At 37.5% G+C, this 20463-nt stretch overlaps 1 protein-coding gene across 1 annotated transcript; it reads right to left on the reverse strand.

Moving 5' to 3' along the window:
• Positions 1-1406: 1406 nt before the first annotated feature.
• Positions 1407-20038, reverse strand: rorca (RAR-related orphan receptor C a). Its single transcript, XM_053504731.1, has 10 exons — positions 19697-20038; positions 9200-9285; positions 7659-7800; positions 6631-7035; positions 6351-6472; positions 6047-6179; positions 5515-5622; positions 5050-5160; positions 3595-3707; positions 1407-3452 (listed from the first exon to the last, which is right to left on the reverse strand). Exons 1-10 carry the CDS (start codon positions 19701-19703, stop codon positions 3291-3293), a joined length of 1389 nt encoding a protein of 462 aa, XP_053360706.1. The 5' UTR covers positions 19704-20038; the 3' UTR covers positions 1407-3290.
• Positions 20039-20463: the final 425 nt, after the last annotated feature.

Below are 20463 nucleotides of genomic sequence, written 5' to 3' on the forward strand. Positions count from 1 at the left end.
TGTGTGTGTGTGTGTGCCTGTGTGTGTAAGAGAGAGAGAATAAATGCATTGAAAACTAGAAAGACGGGAGCAAATGCAGCAGTTTGTACACACAAAATTAAAAAAAAGTTCAACGCTATAAGTCACGCTTTGTTTTCGTTTTCCTTCATCTTACTATTAATATGTTAAACGCAGCTTAGGTTTGGTATGTTGAATTTCAGACCAAATTATCGCATTAACTGACTCAGAATGCTAAAATGTATCTGTCATATCTATTGCACAGTCCCATTACCACATGGTCATAAACACGCAACTTACACAACACAACCAAAAAAAACCCCCCAAAAACACAAGTAAACCAGTATAGATCAGGAGGGACGCTATTCAGGCATGATATTTGAAGCGATGTCCAGGACAACCGAAACAGTTTTAAAGAAAGCTCCTATCATATTGAGAATAATCTTTACTCCAGGACATGGGTATGGAACATGTTGAAAATGGATGCAACAGTTTTAAAATATGGACCTCATTTAATACAATTCTGTGTGTTCTCATAGACAAGACCAGGTTAAAATTCATGCCAGATTTTACACATTCAGTAACGTTGATTTTCTCTCACTGCCCAAGTTAAAAATCACAGTAAACAGTCTGGATCAGTTGCTGGATTTGCTGTTGTAAATGCATAAAAAATTACATTTATTACTGTTTAAAAAACCAAACAAATCAAGCAGCTTATATTCCAGCTAATAGAGCACATCTCTGTTCGGCCTGCCAGTTCCACTTCACGTCATGTACAACACTGCTGTGCTGTTTAGTCTGTAAAATATGTTATGTGCCAAGCTAATGTGTTTATTTGCTTGAAAGTCAAGGTGTGTTAAACAAAAGTGGGGCTAACCCTAGCTGCCCAGAGCTTGACTGATTAAGGGAAAGGGAAATAATCCATGAGAAACAGGGAAAGACCTGGAGAAGGCAGGGGTTTGTGTGGGAGAAAGTGCTGATCTGAATATCGCCTTGCCTCCGGGTCAGAGGGTGTCATAACTTTTGTCATTTGTGAAGGTGTAAGACCTTTAAGTGCTATTAACCTGCTTTTAAAATACAACAAAAAGAAAGTAGCATTATAATCGGTTACCTTGAGTCAGAATGTTGTTAATAATAATAATAATAATAATAATAATAATAATTAACTCACAGTAATTAATGCATCATATTTTTCAGACTATGCAAACATTATGTACAGTATGCTGCACTAATATTGTAGACATTTTTATTTCAACTGTAAACCAATACTTCAGCACCCTCTAGTGGTGGAGTCATTAATTGTTTAGTTCTACTGTATTATGGCTTATTATTAATCCCAAAGGGAAACTGTATAATTATTGTATTATTAATTTTTGGATTATAAAAAAATTATATTATTAATTATTGTATTATTATTTTTTGGATTATATTGTTCCTTGTTTCTACAAAACATTAGTAACAATTTATGTGCAACTTTCTTGCACACGACTTCTGAAAACGCCATTCTGAATTTGCCTTTTAAATCTAAAATTGTTTAATTTACATCATGTAAATAATTAATAAATAAAAGAAATAACTAATAGCATATGTAATGGATTATGTAATTATATGTAAAGGATTATAGTAAATTTAAAATACAAAACGGTTGATAGTTTGACTCATGCCTTCGTACAGCTGATAGCAGCAGCTTGGGATGGCAGTTTCTGGGTCATGTTTCGAGGAGGAGTTCGTAAACAGAGACAAATTTTTGGTAAATTTTGGTCGTGAACCGATTTGTTCGTACTCGGGGGCGTTTGTAAATCAAGGTTCCAGTGTATTTAAAAAAAGTAAATTAAAAATACTAGTTAAAAAAAAAAAAGAATGTATCATTGTTTACTTTATGTACTTTCGTTTGATTGGAATACCATAAAAGAAACTATCAAAGAGACTAATGCAAATTTTTGTTTACAATAATGACAATGTGTATGTTACCTGGCTTTTTTTTTTTTTTTTTAACAAAATTGCTTATAGTCTGGAAAATACGGTATTGTGCACCACACCTTAATGTTCTTTCTGAATGGTTTATTCTATATATTCTTGTTTTAAATGCTACACACACACAATTAAAATTAAACTATTGCATGCCTCTTTTCAGAGTGGCTGTTCCAGGGGAAAAAAGGAAAGAAATAGAATAGAAGAAAGAAGTGGACTTTCCAATTTCCAATTGGAGTTTTCTTTAATTAACACATCTGCATAGTATTAGCAAGATTGGCGCCATAAAAAAAAAAGCTAAAATAATAAAATAATACATTCCGTCTCATCCTTGAGGCTGTGCAATATTTCAACTGCATAAAAAAAAAGGTGGAAAAACGTACAGTTGTGTCCCACCGACACCGTCAGTGATTTAAACGCTGATACGCAGCTACTGTACTGTACACTTCCCTCTGTGGGAAGGGCAGAGAGAGTGATGGGCAAAGCCACGATCAAGGAAACGTGCCGACACTTTACTATGAAGTTCTTTTGCTGTGTTTAAGGTCATGATTTTTTAAGGTCATGCACAGCAATCTGAATTATTCATTTTTCTGTACAGGATTAGTTCGCATCATTTGAGAAAGTTTGACATCTTTCTAGCTAGCTAACCACTTGAGAGCGAAATAAAAAAAAACTTAAATTTGAAATAAAATTTGTTAATTCATGACCAGCTGTGCAGATTTAATGACAGTGGTACTTCATTACAGAACTTAATCACCATGGCAACGTTATCCTGGCAGCATGCCTGCACTAGTCGAGTGCTGGTTTTGTAAACGGGATTTTCTTAAGATAAATAAAGCCGCTACAAAAGGAGGAACGTTCAGACGAACCGTTTTAATAAAACATTTCGATTAAACGGGTCGTTTTGATTGGTTGTTGGTTTGATTTCAGCTACAAACTATGCAGATAAACACTAAACAGATAAATGTTTTTATTTTTTTTATCACCATTTTTCCAGCACCAGAGTTTCCACCTGTCCGAACTTTTTGACGATTCGACACTGTTTGTCTTGTCAGTTTAAAAACGGTCCTACAAGCCGGTTCTGCTCTCCTTTCAAAGCCCCCTTTTGGTTGTTATGTTCGGGCTGCACCTGGTAAGGAAAGAGCTCAGAGAAAGGGACTCTAGGGTTCAGAGTGTAAAAGTGTTGTGTGCAGGATTGTCAGTAAGATGCTGGTCTGTTCGTGATGCTTCACATCTACCAGTCTCTTTCTCTCTCTCTGTGTCTTTCTTCTTAAACGTTCACGTTTTCGAGCACCATTTAGCGCGGCACTGCGTCTGAGAGTCTAGCCCTTGGTGGAGTCAGGGAGGAAGCTCTCGCTCCCGAAGACCTCCCGGTACAGCGGGGGGAAGCTGTAGACCGTCTCTGGGTGGAGCAGGCGGAAAAACTCCAGCTTATCAACGTGGAGGTTGCAGATGCACTTTATCGCAGGAAGCTTTGCCAGCATCTGAGCATAATACAAAAAATAACATGGCTAAAGATGTATACAGTTTTTCAAACTTTGTTTTTTTTTTTGTTGTTTTTATATACCGTAATACATCGAACGAAGGCAGGATGTAAGTGTGCGGTAAAATGGTGGTTATGCTCACCTTGTTGAATTTGTGCTCGTTGGCGCCCTCTCTGTTCAGACAGCGCTGCAGCGCCTGGTAAACTTTCCCCTGCAACCTCTGAACCTGCTGTCTGTCTGAAATCCAGGGTCGATCTGAGATAAAACACACACAAACACACGTAAGACATTTTGCCTTCGAGATTTTTATTTATTTTTTATTTTTAATAAAATAAAGTTTTCAGTGTTGAACCATTTTTATCTTTACGTCAAGGTCAAGGTCACCTGCAATCTCGTCCATAAAGGTTTACACACGTACACTGAAGCGCAAGTTTCCTACCGAGTTATGATTATTCAGTATATCCTGTGTCTATACACTGAAATGAAATGTCTTATCTATTACACTCCTGTCCAAAAGAGTTATTTTCAGGAAGTTTTATCTGTCTCGTCTGGAACAGTTCATGCTGTGTTAAACAAGTGGCTCAAAATAATGTATTAAAAACAAAAATTAAAATAGTAAACTACGTAGTATTAATCAGTCAAGGACGTCAGGGAACATTTTATTCAGCCGCACTGACGTCGGTCAATGATGTGCTGATAATGATGAACTTTATGAAGTTATGAGATGCTTGAGACGTGAGTGATGCACGCAGGTTGGCCATCCTGGGGCTCTTTACTCAACACTGTTAAACATACAGTATTGCTTATTTGTATTGTAAATGTCAGACGTTCATATATATCGGAACACGTTGAACAAATAAAAAAGCATGGTATTGTGTTGATATCAGTAACCTCATCGATACTTCACTAATAACAAAATTAAATAATTAAGATTTAGGATTCAATTATTCGTCACATGGACCTTACAGCACAGTCAAAACCTTTTTAAATATCCCAGTTAGGAAGTTGGGGTCAGAGGGCAGGGTCGTGCCAGGATACAGCGCCCCCTGGAACAGACAGGGGTAAGTGCCTCGCTCAAGAGCCTAACAGTGGCAACTTGGCGGTGATGGGGCTTGAACCCCCGACCTTCTGATCAGTGACCCACAGCTGGGGCCAGGGGTAGCTCAGTGGTTAAGGCGTTGGATTACGGTTCGGAAGATCCCAGGTTCAAACCCCACAACCACCAAGTTGCCACTGTTGGGCCCTTGAGCAAGGCCCTTAACCCTCAACTGCTCAGATGTGTAATGAGATAAAAATGTAAGTCGCTCTGGATAAGAGCGTCTGCCAAATGACTAAATGTAAATGTAACTGTCTGAGCCACCACTGCCCACAATACAGATAAAACCAGCCCAAAAATATCCAAACTAAGCCGGCTAAGATGTGCGTACATCCGGGAGCCGTTCAAAACGTGTCAGTGGAAAGCCAAGCAAATCGAGTTTACGTATTTTTTTGCATTTTGTGCAAGCAGTGTAGATGTTATGCAGAATGTGATGAGATGATGGTGATGGAGAACAAATCAATTCTTGGATATAGGATTGAATTAAATGAGATGTAAGACCTGGGGAGAACAGTACGGCGGCGCTGAAGAGAGCCATTTCTTCTTCCGTCAGTTGCAGGCCCCTCATTGATCTAGCGAGGTCAAACACAGCGTTCACCAGGTCGTCACAACCTACAAAGTAAATATAAAAAAAGTGTTCAATAGTTCCCCCACAGCGGCTCTCCAGCTCTCAAAGAGTCGATCGATCGTGTGTAGAAACTTCAAGAACTCACAGAACTGGCGGATTAAGTGCTCCGATTGATCCTAGCGATTAAGCTAATTAACCCGTACCCAGTCAAAGCGATGGGAGTCATTTTACTTACACACTGTCTGTACACAAGTCAGACAGGACAATCAGGTTTTTTAAAAAAAAACCTTGCGATCGAGTGATCAGCACGCGAGTTGGCACAGGTTCTGGCGTTCCTTAATCACACCCTCGTGAGAAGAAAACATGAGCGTTGCATAAGAACCCGAAAGGCGGCGTACCGAGAGCTTTGAAGAGCTGCACGCTGGCGAACTTCCCGTCGAAGAGCAGCGTGTGGTTCACAGGGTTGTAGGCTCGGCACATCTGAATCAGCAGCACGCTCAGGCAGCCTGCGGAGAGGGAGGAAAAATCATAATGCAAACTGAAGTGCGAGTGTGTGAACTTATACTCGCCGTCCACTTTAATAAGAACACCGAGACGTTCGTGCAGCACAATGCAAACGCAGAAAACGTGTGAGATCTCTAGGAATCTGAGCACGGCACGGATCTTGGTCTTTTTTATTTAAAAAAAAAATATTTTTATAAAACCCTTTTTAAACACTTGGAACAGTCTGTGAAGTTTATTTAAAAATGCGTGGATTAAATCTGAATAAGAATGGAAGAAGAGGAAGAGAGACCAACTGCAGATTTATTCTCTTGCAATGTAAAAGAAAAACTCGAACTGCATACAAGACGTGACTTCATATAAGAATATAGGGTAATGCTGGTTATATGTACTGTAAGTGTGTGTGTGTGTGTGTGTGTTCTCTCTAACCTGCTTTGAGCAGGACGATCTGGTCGTTCTGACACAGCTCCATGAAGCCGGGGATGCGCTTGGCGAACTCCACCACGTACTGGATGGCGTTAGTGAGGTGCGCCACACACTGCTGCCACATCACCTCCATCGCCTGCACGGGAACCAACACGCGTGTGTGAGTGTGTGTGTGTGTGTGTGGTAGAGTCACATTTACTTCATACAAGTCTTTATACTCAGTGTATAAATCTAAAACAAATTGCAAATTGCAGAGCTCTAGTTTATTTGTTTGTTTGTTTGTTTGTTTGTTTATGGGGACGAGTACTTTGTTCTGGTACGTGCGAGTCTCCTCAGCGGTGTACAGGTTCCACATGAGCCGTTTCAGTTCCTCCGTACTGTACTGACTCGTCTCTACATGTGACTTCACCACACTCTGAGCGATGCGTTCTGCAAACACACACACACACACACACACACACACACACACACACACAGAAATATAAAAATCAAGACTTTTCAACAAAATGTACGAAATGAAATAAAATCTTTCCTAAATAAGATTTTCAGCCTGTATGAGTGTTTCTAGGTGGCGCTGTAGGACTGACCCGTCTCGAGCAGCGAGAACCCCTCGTTTAACGGCGAGTGCGAATGCAGGAGCTGGTATTCGTGTTTTAACTCGGTGGAGCTGTGTGAGGACGAGTTGCTCTCGCCGCTGCTCCCCTCTCCGCTCGTCCTGTCGTTCCCTGGCAGCTCCAGGCCGCAGTACTCGGACTCCGGGGTCAGGGGCAGGTCAAACAGCAGGCCTCCGAGGTCGTCGAGGTCGCTGAGCGCAGTGCTGGAGCTGCGACTGCAGGTTCGCGTGTGTCCGTCGGGGCTGGCCTCTCCGGGTTCCTCCCCGACCATGGCGGAGGAGACGATGCCGCCGGCGCACTCCTGACCCTGCTGATGCTTCTGCACCTCCGCGTACAGGCTGTCGCGCTGCTTTTTAGACATGCGGCCAAACTTCACCGCTGAGACAGAGAGAGAAAGAGAGGGAGAGAGAAAGAGAGAGAGAGCGAGAGAGAATGTCTTTTAGTGCAAAACTGCATGTGCCTTGCAGTCCTGATTCTCAAGCACACAGCGTATAGTGTTAATATACCGAGACTATAATTTGAGTCAAAGCCTCACAATAATCATTAATATCTACAGGTTTTCCCATCACTTCCTTTCTTACACTTTTATTCACATCTTTCACACAAAATAAAACACTCCACGCTGTGTTGGTACAGAAAAATAATCAGTGACTGGGTGGTGTGATGATGGGTTACTGCCATCACCCCAAAGTTGTCTCAAAAGATTCTCACGCTTACGCTACAGCATCTTGTCAAAAGTTATGATTGGGTATTCAGTGAAGGACTTTTTGTCCATTTATATTTATTTCTAACATCATGGAAAATTAATGAACATTTTATAGAGCAGCTATAAACAGTCATTTAATTAAACCCCCTTTGCTTCCTAAAAAGTTGCAGTTTTACCAAAGCACTGACACTGGAGACTCCTTCCATACATGTTCCATAAACATCTCCTTACATAAAACTTCACGCATCAACGATGTCTTAACGATGTAATCGATACATAGAAGAACTCGTCTCACCGTCGCGGCTCATGCCAAGCGCCAGGCATTTCTGCAGCCGGCAGTGCTGACACCGGTTCCTGTTCGTCCGGTCGATCACACAGTTCCTCTGCCGAGAACACGAGTACATGGCGTTGTTCTGCTGACTGCGCCGGAAGAAACCCTGCAGGGGGAAGTAAAATTCAAATTTGGGTTAGAAAATTAATAATATCACGCAGACTCATAAATGACATTGTAAGGGAAAAAAAATCAATGATAAATGAAATTGGGACATTATCATGCATGACATTTATACGGGAACACGGTTTTAAAATAAAATATGGTGTCAATAATAAGATGTTTAAAATTCTTATATAAATGAAGTATACACTGCACTAAAGTACAAAATAGCAGCTGGAAATATTATATGGGCTTAAAGACAAGTGCATAAAAAAAAATAAAAAGACATAGACTGGTGTATGGCAAGGCAAGAAACCTAGCACTGAGTTTTCAATGCTCTAAGCATTATACAGGTAATTTATCCAAATATATTTAGGAGATCATAATATATTTATCATCATTAAGTACAGGCAAGGGGGGAAAAAAAAAAAAGGGTCTACAATTTTCAGCATAGGTGCATTTCCACCGTGAGAGACAAAATCTAAAAAGAAAAATCCGGAAATCACATTGTATGATTTTTTAAAACAATTTATTTGTGAATTACTGTGTTAAAATAATATATTTGATCACTTGCTTATCAGCCAGATTTCTGACCCTTAAAGACCCTTAGTTATTTTGCTTTTAAATAGTCCAGCTACACTCTGCTCATGATTCTAAATCAGTAGCACCTGTTTGAGGTCGTTAGCTGTCATAAAGACACCTGTGCACCCCACAATCAGCCAAAGTCTAAGTAGATACATGGGGTATCAATGATGCTAAGAATGGTGAAGAATCAGGCCAGAACTACAGGGGAGGAGCTGGTCAATGCCGTGAAGAGAGCTGGGACCATCGCTTCCAAGGCTACTATCAGTAATACACTAAGACGTCATGGTTTAAAATCTTGCATCGCACGGAAAGTTCCCCTGCTTAAGTCAGCCCATGTCCAGGCCTATTTGAAGTTTGCCAGGGACCATCTGGATGATCCAGAGGAGTCATGGGAGAAAGTCATGTGGTCAGATGAGACCAAAGTAGAGCTTTTTGGTCTTAACTCCATTCGCCGTGTTTGGAGGAAGAAGAATGATGAGTATCATCCCAATAATACCACACCTACAGTGAAGCATGGGGCTGGAAGCATCATGCTCTGGGGATGTTTTTCTGCACAAGGGACATTATTATTAAGGAGAGGATATTTTGGACATATTGGACAAAAACCTCCTTCCCTCAGTCAGAGAATTAAAGATGGGTCGTGGCTGGGTCTTCCAACATGACAGAAAACCAAGGAGTGGCTCCGTAAGAAGCATATGGACTATTTAATAGCAAAATAACAGGTCTTTAAGGGTCAGAAATCTGGCTGATAAGCAAGTGATCAAGTACTTATTGACCTCACTGTATATATATATATATCTACCTTAGGTCTACCTTACCTTACAGCCTTCGCATGTGATCACTCCATAATGAATCCCTGATGATTTGTCTCCGCAGATCTTACAGGGGATTACCTCGATTTGAGCTGAGAGAGAGAGAGAGAGAGAGAGAGAGAGAGACCGTGGTCATATAAACCTCTTGTACCACAAGGTACTATCACACCAAAGCAAATAACATATCCATACAGCGTGTATTAGGGACGCAACTTTTATTCCACATTGTAAACTAAAATCGATAATCAAATTAGTTGGCAACAAATTTGATTTGTCGATTCGTTTGTGACATCATCGTGCCCGATACTTACGCTCTGACATATAAGAGAAGATAAACCTTTATTAGTCCCACAAGTGGGAGATTTGTTAGGCGTCAGGCTTACTAAAGTGAAGTGAGTAACAGCCACAAAACAACCTCAGCCTAAACTTAAAAGCTGAAAGCTACATAAGAGCTATTAAGAAATTGTGACAATTAATCGATTATTCACATTCATAATCAATAGATAAATTGATTTTCAAAATAATCATTAGTTGCAGCCCTAATATGAACAAATTAGTTAAAAATAAGTCAATAAATTAACACTTCACATTTAAACATATAGTTTTTGTTTCACTTTCTGTTAAGCACTTAGATGAAAAATCGTTGATTGTTTAATTGCTGTTGAGAATTTAACTGATAATGTTTGATTTTGCATAATGTTTCTCTGTAGCCCATATACTGTATCTATTACCCTAGGTACACTTGCAGGCAATGTCTTTTTGTTATTCTCATTTTGAATGAAAACGAGTGATATTTAAGAAAAAAAAAGGGAGTCATCAAGTTCTCATTAATTTCGAATAATTAATCGATTATTGGTTGTTAACATGTTTGACTATCCGTTAAGGAAAATTAACCCCGAGTTACTGAAGGAAACGCCTGATGTACTAAAAGAGCTTCAGATTTGTGAAGCGTCTTTAAATCAGTTGCTGCGTCTCAAACAGCATTCTGTTCTGTACATAGGTTGAATTTGGCCCACCTGAGAATGAAGAGAGTCTTTGTTGCAGTGTGGTGGTGCGAGTGTGTTCATGGAAATATAATCTGAATTTTTTTTTTTTTAAAAAGGATGTGATGATAAACCCCGTGGGTATGGCATTAAAAGAAAAAGAAAAAAAACACCCCCGACATTCCAGAGACAGGCTGTTCTTCAGTTCCCCCGCTAACCCAGATGTCCTCTCTGTCCTCTCTGAGCAGGTCACGGGGACGAGAAACGCTGTAATGTTTCACTCTGCGGACTTTCAGGGCGTATAGAGAGTGAAAATATTACGACAGAGTACAGCAACACGGACCCGCCCTGATAAAGTGTGCATGTATGTATAGATCTTAATAGGATTCTGTTTGATGACCCGTGCTGTTACAGTAGATAAGACCTAGTTTATTGAGAGTTGGGGTGGTGGTGGGGTTTCGGAATATTTGGGAGGGACAAACACTTAAACACTATTTTTAACATAAAGCATGTGTGTGTGTGTGTGTGTGTGGAAGGTGGCACTCTTAAAACAGGTAAAAAAAAACAAAAACAGAGTGAAATATTGTGATTTCTATCGTCCTTCCTGTTGTTACCTACCAACCACTGGCTGACTGCATTCCACAAAACACAGCCATTAGAGGAAGCTGGCGGTCACCATAACAACCCTAGTGAATCGTTTCTTCCTGTTTGGCCCCACCCCATCTCAGGACACGGGCTAGCTGCTCCACCGACATGCCTTTCCACTGACCTAACTGAGAGATGTTCAGCGCCACTTGTTTTCAATCATGACACGGTTTGTTGATCATTTGGCTGACAGAGCGTTCGGCAATCCTAAGAATGGCGAAATGGTAGGGATATGAGTCATGCCACCATCAGGCCATTTAATTGGTCTTCTATCCTTGTCACATTATACAAGCATAGAAATCGATTTACTATATTTTGTTCTTATCTTTTATAGCAATATTTTTTATATCTTAAGTTTTTCTATATTTTATTTATTTTTTAATTTCATAATTCATTTTTTATTGATAAAGGTCACCGGCAGTCGTATAAGCATTTCACTGTATATCGTACTGTGTATGAGAGTGTATGACAAAATTAAAAATTTTAATTGCGTTGCCAGTTGTTCTATCACATCACACATTAGCGGCAAATGTCAAGTGTTACAAAAAAGATGGACAACTTTACAGCGATGTGCTATTGTACATGCAAATAAGATGAATGCTATCCCTCATGGTTATGCTGTTACTTGAAGTTAGACGACACCGCCATATTGTTAACGTATTCTTACGTTACGATACTGTTGCAAAAATTGCTCACAATGGAGACTCCTTCCACGCATGTTATATTAACACAACTATAATGATAACTTCTCCATATAAAAATGTCACCATAATAACGATTGCACATTTTCCACTCTGCGTCCAAGCTTATGCCTATAGAAGCGAAAACGCATGGAAATGAGTGAATTAACATAAACCTGTGAGAACTTATGACATACTGTACTCTGTGCTTAAGGAAGATATGATCTCAAAATCACAATCAATTATCATGACAGTGTTTTTTAAAACCCTACTGAAGACAAGGCCATGTCTCGGTCTCGGAAAGTTCTTCAAAAGTCCCAATAACTCAGCCTAGCTCATGACTTGTGGCAGCACATCAGGAATATGAACCTGGAGCTCGATCGTAAAACTATTTTTATAAGTTATGGCTTCATGGCTGAGACGAGCTACGATGTTCGAACCAGGCCTCGACTTTCACCAGAACACACATACAAACACACACACACACTGCATAAGAGATAGAGCTGTCACAAGTCACGTTTAAAGCGTTCACACTAATCTATTTCCTCGTGAATAAACCCTTTGGTTAAATGACTCACATTCCTCGGTGCTTAAAGTGGAAAAAGAAAGCGCCTCCTATTTTTGGCATCCCGGTGTTACTGGTTCAAGCAGACTGTTATGTAATCTAGAAACTCTGAGATGACAAACACTGATACTGTAACACACTCCAGCAGGAGAGTCAGTTTTCCGTACACTATTTTTATCATTTTAGTTTAATAGAGGTTATGCAAATACCTGATTTAATACACACTCTAATGACAGCTAAGGCTGTGTAAAAATCGAAGAAAAAAAAAGTTTTATTAATGTAATTTTGACTATTATTTAAGGTTTTGCATATCCAACCATTGCACTTTTTTACACAAATTATTATGGAGTAATAATAATACGTAAATATTCTTCACATTTTTCTTCTCTCACACTTCAAGTGGCATGTAGAAAGTGTTTATAATCGAAAAGAAACCATTTTAATATGTTTATATTTACTTAATAATCAATAAGTGTAATTTATTATTTCATGTTTTGAACACTCTTCTTCTTCTTAACGAAGTTAAGATTGTTTTAAGAACAATCTAACATTGTTCTCAAAACAATGTTAGATTGTAGAGCATATTATATTTATATTATATTTATTCTTATAAATAAATACAATTTTTGTATGGAAACTTATGGCCTACCCAGTATACTGTATATAAAACTTATTTATAAAGTTATGTATCAAACAAAGTGATGCAATAAATTCATGCAATCGAGTCAAAGCTGGTAGAGAATCTAATGTAAATTCAAATACAAAATTGATTCTGAGCCCCGCCCCCTAGGTGGGGGTCCAATATTCTGAAGACATCAGACATAATTAAACAAATATCAATATTAATTATTTGTACAGTATGCTTGGTATAATAATATTCACAATATTATACTCACTTTTTATACAATATTCACTCTTGCAATAGTTTTAAAGTTTTTTTTTTGCACACTTATATTTCATGGTTAGGGATAAAAGGATAAAGGTTTGTCTGTAAGTCCCTCCACCGAGCTTTCAATAAAGTGCTTACGAGGAATCTGCGTCATTCTTTGTTTATTCACAATCAAGGGGAAACATTTTTATTTGATTTTGTGTTTTCGGCACAGCTGTCGTCACTACCGAGAACTAATTAAGGTGAGATTTATTAGGGTTGGTGTTTATCAGAAGAGGAGCTGCAAGTAATCTTATGCACCTTATCTCCAGGCCTCCCTCTCTTTCACTCTGTTTCTCTCCACACATAATCACTGTGTCACTGCTGAACATCTCAGTCTTTGTTTTTCAAAGTAAAAAAACACACCTGAATGTGCCTGGTATAAATCCCAAGGTCTTATTTTCAATCACTGTGGATTTACATTACAGTATAGAGAGCTAAAGCATTGCTAATGCTCAGACCTGTACACCATGTTCCCCATGCTAGGATAAATGATAGGGGTCTGCACTGAAACACTAGCGTAACACTTTTCCCCTAAAAATAACTAGCTAGCTTTACTTTTGGATATTCTCCAATAGTTAGCTACGTTATGTAGTACAGTAGCTATGTCTAGTTAGATATTCTCTAGCATCATTTTAAATATATGATTAGCTAGCTCAGCGTGGTAATATTTTTTAATGTTAGTTAGTAAAAACAAGCTCTATACTGTATGGGTAGCTAGCTATGCCTGTGAAAATAGTGAAAATTTTCACATTTTTTCAGACATTTTTTTATATTAGTTAGTTAGCTAGCTAGGTATGCTAGGACAAAATTTTCAACATCTTCTAACTAGCTCTATCTTAGTATTTTGTTTCTTAATTAACTAGCTATATTTGAGACATTTTTAAAATATGGTCAACTTATTTTGGCCAGACAATTATGGTAGGGCATATTTTCTAGAGTTAGCTGGCTAGGTGTGTTTCAAACATCCTTTTAATGTTATCTGTTTAGCTAGCTTTATTTATTTATTTATTTATTTCAGATATGGCTAACTTATAAATGCGTTCTAATTTTACTTTGCTAACTTTGTTCACAACAAATTTTTACCAAGATAAATATATTTATTATAGATAACTTGTGAAATGTAAATACATGAAGACGAATCCATGCTTTAGTATATATATATTTTTAATATTAGCTAGTATCCCTTAGCTAGCATTGTTTGACAACTTCTCATATTATTTAACAAGCTTGTTTGGCTATAAATGGTGATCTTTTAATATTTCCTATCTAGCAATTTGGACACATAATTACTAAATATTAACTAGTTCGTTAACTTTGTTTGTGTTACTCTGTACTGCTAGATAGTTAGTTTTATTTTTAAATTTGCTACCTGGCATAATCCTATTATATTTAATAATTTTATATAACATTTTATAGCTAACCTTGATTGGGTTCCTAATGATGTTAGCTTACTAGCTTTTAGGTATTTTCAATTAAATTAGCAAGGTAGTTTTATTTGTGGAGGAAATATTTTTTAGGATGATCTTTTTATTTATAAGACAAATTAGAACATCAGTTTGGAATGTTTGAAAGTTATTTGAAAGTTGTGTCCTTCTTTATCCAGTTTATCAGGATTATTTAGCAGAAATGAATGTGAAACTGAATGTTTGATAAAAAATTTTGTGTATTTGTGATTATGTTAAAAAATATTAGTCATAAAGATAAATCACATTCAGTTATTTATTACATTTTTATCCGTTACTTGCAGCTTTTACGTGCTAGACGATGCTAAGAGAGAACTACACACTATACAAACGTGACTATATAATTTCTCAGAATTTAAACTCACTGAGAACATTAGTTATCCAGTCAGTAGCAATATAACTAAGCTTGATTAAAGAAAGTGCTTTTGATTAAACTAACTGATTGTATGTAAACGATAACATTGTACTATACTGTACATATTTTAGCATGTGACTGATTAAACCTGTAGCAGTACCGGAGCTGGTAAAGTAAGACGGTAGAATGACACCACTGCTTTTCATTAAATATGCACATGGGGATGAAATCGCTCTTCAGTATAAGTAACAGGACTGAATTAAAGCTCCGGATGTGTTGCTGGTGTTTAATTAGTCACTATAAGCTTAAAAGAAAAAAAGGAGCTGTACTAATTCCTTTTTAATGATTGCTTTTTTGCTTCTTACTCATCTGTAGTGCATAAAAATTTACATCCTACTTATTTATGATCTATATTTAAGCTTTTACTTTATTAATGTGGGGAGTTAGTTAAAGGTGTTTATTACAGCCCCAAACGTAAATATTACCTGTACATAATTTATCCTGTATCTTAGAAAACTCTAAATTTGGATAAACTAAACAGTCGGTCACTAACCTTAACTTTCAGAAGGCTAAAAATAGCCAAAATTGGGTTCCCACACCTTTAATATTTGCCTCTGTGGGTTAACATTAAGTAAAAAGTTTATAAAAAGTTATGAAACTTTTTTTCCTTGAAACACTAGTGTGTTAATTGTTAACATATTGCTTTTTTAATTAGTTACAGAATTATTAGAAATTATTAGTACTACAACTTTATATAATCTATATTTTAATAAGATTTCACAAAACAGTCCTTAGGCCACCTTTTGGGAAACCTTGAGTTGAAAAAGGCTTAAGTAAGACTTTTTTTAACTTTAGCAGGTTTAATTACTTATTTATCAATATAAGTCTATTACAGCTTTTATTAATTTTAATATGTTACAGAAATGAAATAGAAATGTTAAGAAGTAGGGATGAAAATGACCAGCGACCTGTTAATACAATGTTATCACGATATACAGGTGCCGATTTATATTGTCCTTCTGTATCATATAAGGATCGCAATTTTATAAATATCCCAATTCTATATAAAAATTATTTCTGATTTTGTTACAATTCTAAACACACTTGCCAAAATAATTTATTACCAAAACATTTATAAATTTAATTTTGGAATCAGTTCAGCCATACATGAATTGCCACACAAAAGAATCTTAATCATAGTTTTTTACTTATTCTTGGTTAACAAGTATTAAACAAAATTAATAAATATTACAGTTTATTTTTCTGGGTTAATTTTAGCTATTGTTATATTATTTATTTATTTATAATTAAAAAAAAAAAAGGAACACTTGATATTTCTAGATTCACAATATCAAGATAGTAGAAATCAGTATCAGTCCACAATTTACTATCTTATAAAACACAGGGGTGCAGATCGTTAAGTCGAGCCCTTTATCTTAAGTTGTGCGTTTGTAAAAGAGAAGAAGGAGCAAGTTGATCGAATGCGATGAATACGGCTATAAGAACATGATGTACAGTTAACAGCTCAGTCCCAAGCATAAACATGCTTGGAATGCCAAGTTCATTTTCATACAGAGACAGACAGCCAGACAGAACTAGCCATCTAGCCTTTTTTGTTCTGGAATGTTAGACATTTCTAAACAAAGAAATTTAAAGAAAAAAATGCTACAAATCATGTTGGTGTGCCTGCATTGGTGTGCAGGTGGTGTTGTGTATTCCCATAACGCGCCTATAATCATATGTTTATGGTGAGCAATATGGCAAAAAAATGCAATAAAACTGGGGACATTTCTTTAAAAAAAAAAAAAGTTAATATCTTAAATCAGCGATATCCCATAAAAATCTGTGCAACATGTGTTACAAAGTAAATTATTTATACAGGAGCAAGTCATTGAAATGTTTTTGTAAAAACAAAATTGTTGCTAAAATGATTTAAATATATTTGTTTGAATTGCTTTTTAAATGTGAATCTTGCATAGTTGTGCAAATAAAGTAAGCACTATAAATGTTTTTTATTAAGGAAGAAAAAAAGATTCAGGGTTTCATTGGGAAAAATGTAAAAAAAAATAAAAATTTTTTAGAAAGTAATAGTTGGGTTTGCATCTGTTCATTTTGATGCTTTTATCTAAAGCGACTGAGCAAACCACAAAGTATTTAAAAATCAAGGTCCTCACTCAAAGAGCATGCTGGGATTTAAACTCAGAATCCTTATCAGTAGCCCACATCCTTAACCACTGAGATATATAGCAAGACTTGAATAAATATTGTGGTTTGGTTTACATTTGTCTCAGGTTGTGTTACTACACTTTGTAAACTAACAAAAACTTTTGAAAAGGCTCCATATATACAGTATTACTCTCATCAGCGCTCGGTTACTGGTGTACCAACAAACAAACATTATCAGAAGACACAATGTTCTCCTTAAACTGAAGTCTTTTTGTTGCAACTTTGAAAAGATTACAATTCTCACTCTGGTGAACTGTTACACAAGCTCCTCAAGACTACTGAAAAATACTGAAGTGTTAAAATGGCCTCTGAATGTGTTTTCACACAAATATATACACATATACATATACAGTGAGTAGTATACTGGTGATGCTGAAGGCTGGGTGGTTGGAACTGAGGGGAAATGAGGTTGCTGCTGATGTTGTTGCATAACCAGCTTTTAGCACAGTAGGACATTTGTTCACATTTCTTTCTTAATGTTAAGAAATGAGGCCTCATAATTTTAGCACAATATTGTAAAATTGGGGTAAAATTTGGAATAGAGTTTTATATGCTTTAATAAGTGCAAACCTGAAAGAGGTGCATGAAAACTCAGCCAACACATGTGTCTAAACATAATTTTAATACGATGCCAATAATATCTTGGCCAAATTTTATTAAAACTTGTGTGATAGTAATTTATTATACGTTTAGAACAATCCTCTACCTATAAACCTCTGATTAACCCACATCATCTCTGTGATTAACAAACAATATGACCACAGACAAGCGCATCATTTTTTTTTAAGTAGCTGGCCAAAAAAAAAAAAAAAAAAAGTTTTTAGACGACAAATAAAAGACAACAACTTTGGAGTAGTTTGTAATCTGGGAAAAGACAAAAATTTTGGATTGTCTATTCTTCAAGCAAACTTAAGGTAATAAAGACACTTCTTTCTGTCTATTGGTGTGATAGCCATATATGGGGACACCCATTGGACTTCTGATTAGAAGTTTGTGAGTTTAAAATCTGACCAATGCTGAGCTGTCACTGCAGGGCACTTGAGCAAGGCTCTTACACTCACTCACCCACTCACTCCCTCACCGCTATACCGCTTTATCCTGTATACAGGGTCGTAGGGGGCCTGGAGCCTATCCCAAGAGACAGGGTACATCCTGGAAGGGGCACACATACCTGTACACTCACAAGCTCATTCTACAGGCAATTTAGAAACACTACTTAGCCTAATTAGCATGTCTTAAGACTGTAGGACAAAACCGGAATACTCTGAGGAAACCCACCAAGCATGGGGAGAACATGCAAACTCGAACCCGGACCCTGGAGATGCGAGGCAACAATGTTAACCACAAAACCACCGTGCTTTCTCAACTGCTCCCTTTTCTTTGTGAAGGATGAGGGATAACCATTATAAATGTAAACATAAATTATTGTTACGTTGATTTTACATGGACTATAGTGTAAGCAAGGTGCACACTTAACACTGACATTTTAATCAGACACTGTGAGAAATATAGCATCATCCATGTTATGGTTTCATGGTGGCTCGAAGTCAGTCTTTTTGTCGACGTGCGATTTCTGTCTGTGATTGCAAAATCAAATGTGAAAATCCTACAGGATAAATCTGGTTTAACACCCTCCTCCCCTCCCAGCATGGATGTTACCTCGGGGGAAATCACCTCACTGAGGTGGAGTGGACTCTGTGACCCGTGCGGGCGTCTCATATGGTCACAGTAGTAATGACACACTTCTGCCGGAGAGGCCGCTGTTTCCTCCCGAAAGAGTTCTTTTACTGTTTCAAACTTTTCGTTCTACAGCTTTCCTTTTTTAAAAAAAAAAAAAACATAAAATTCTAAACTTTCTTCAGCAATGAGACTTTGTCACTTTGAGCACAAACGCTTGTACAGTTCAGGGTAGACAGAGCAGTGGATAACAAAGTGCTGTTGTTTATGGATGTGCCTGGTTTCCATGTGTGAGGTTAATCCTCATAGACAGAAGTGGGTCAATGGAGCAGCCGCTGACACACTTCAGTACTGCCGCCATGTTGTGCGACACACACACACACACTTGCAAACTGACACTTTTAACAAACCTTTATATGTCATTGATAAAGAATTGATTTTAACTGATTCATTAAAGTGATCCGTTTTTAGGTAACCCCAAACACCAACTAAGATAAATATCTTTATTTAATAAACCCCTGATGTTTTGTGTAAAATAAAGTTGAGAGTCATTTCTAGTATCAGACATATCTCACTTAATAATCACGCTGCTTCCCTAAGAGTTACATAACTACATCTGTATCCCAAATCACAGCGGAACAGACACTTAGTGCACTAGATAGGGTGTAGAACCCTGGTATAATAGTGCACTTATAAAGGGAGTATGGAGAGGATCGGAACCCTGACTGGGTTACGGGCAAAGTAAACACCGAGCTTCAACGTCACACACTCTCTCTCTCTCTCACGGCTGTCAAAACTTCCCTGGAATAATGTGCATTTAAAAAAATCCATAATCTCAGCATTTCAAAAAAATAAAAATAAAATGAAATAACAATCTACAGCAAAATGCGTTTTGTAGGAAATGTTCAATAAATAAATAAGCACCTCACATCGAAAAGACATCTAAAAATATTTTTTTAAAGAATTCTTTGATCTCACCTCTCATGTTGATGATGAAGTTTTTTTTTTCTTTTCTTATTATTGATAATAAAAATAGAAATAATAATAATAATAACTCCAGATCATGTGCACGCCGGTGGAAAAGCTCCGCTCAGAGGCGTTAAAACCGTGCAGGGACTCGAACCGCATGAAGTTCACCGGAGAGTCTCTCAACAGAACAAACAGTGTTCAAAGGCTGGAGTTCATTTCCGTTTCAATCCTCGTTACTTTGTTTCCCCCTGCGGTCTGCCGCTCTGTGCGCGCGCGTGAACGCGTGAGTGTGTGCGTGCGCGCTTCAGAGAGAGAGAGTGTGTGTGGTTTTCCGTCTTCTCTCTCTCTCTCTCTCTCACTCTGTCTGTCTCTCACTAACCTACTTTTTTTCCAGCGCATGGACTCTCACATGATCATCATCATCTCCTCCTCCTCCTCCGCTCTCACCCAGGGCAGTTCAGAGAGCACGCGCCTTAAAAGGGGCAGTAGGTGCACATTCGGGAACCCTGGTGGTTACAAGCGGCAGAACAAAAACATTGCAGGTTTTTTTTTTTTTTGTTAAGTTAAATATTGACACAAAAATTGCTTGTCAAAATTTATAGTAGACATGTGAGAATGTATGTTAGAGAGAGAGAAAAAAATAGAATGAAGTCACTATAGCAAATACAGTGTGTTTTTAGTGAAATACTGAAATAATCAAACACAGACAAGGCTGATCCTGTGTACACGCCCATCCTTGGCAGATGCTGATGAATATTGCAAATACACTGGTCATG

Source organism: Clarias gariepinus, chromosome 9 (assembly GCF_024256425.1).
Source record: "Clarias gariepinus isolate MV-2021 ecotype Netherlands chromosome 9, CGAR_prim_01v2, whole genome shotgun sequence".
NCBI lineage: Eukaryota > Metazoa > Chordata > Actinopteri > Siluriformes > Clariidae > Clarias > Clarias gariepinus.

Coding starts and splice junctions, on each gene's coding strand:
- rorca (XM_053504731.1), bottom strand. Junction 6,473..6,630: donor GTTCTCGCTGCTCGAGACGG/GTCAGTCCTACA, acceptor GTGTGTTTGCAG/AACGCATCGCTCAGAGTGTG. Junction 5,623..6,046: donor GATCGTCCTGCTCAAAGCAG/GTTAGAGAGAAC, acceptor CCCTCTCCGCAG/GCTGCCTGAGCGTGCTGCTG.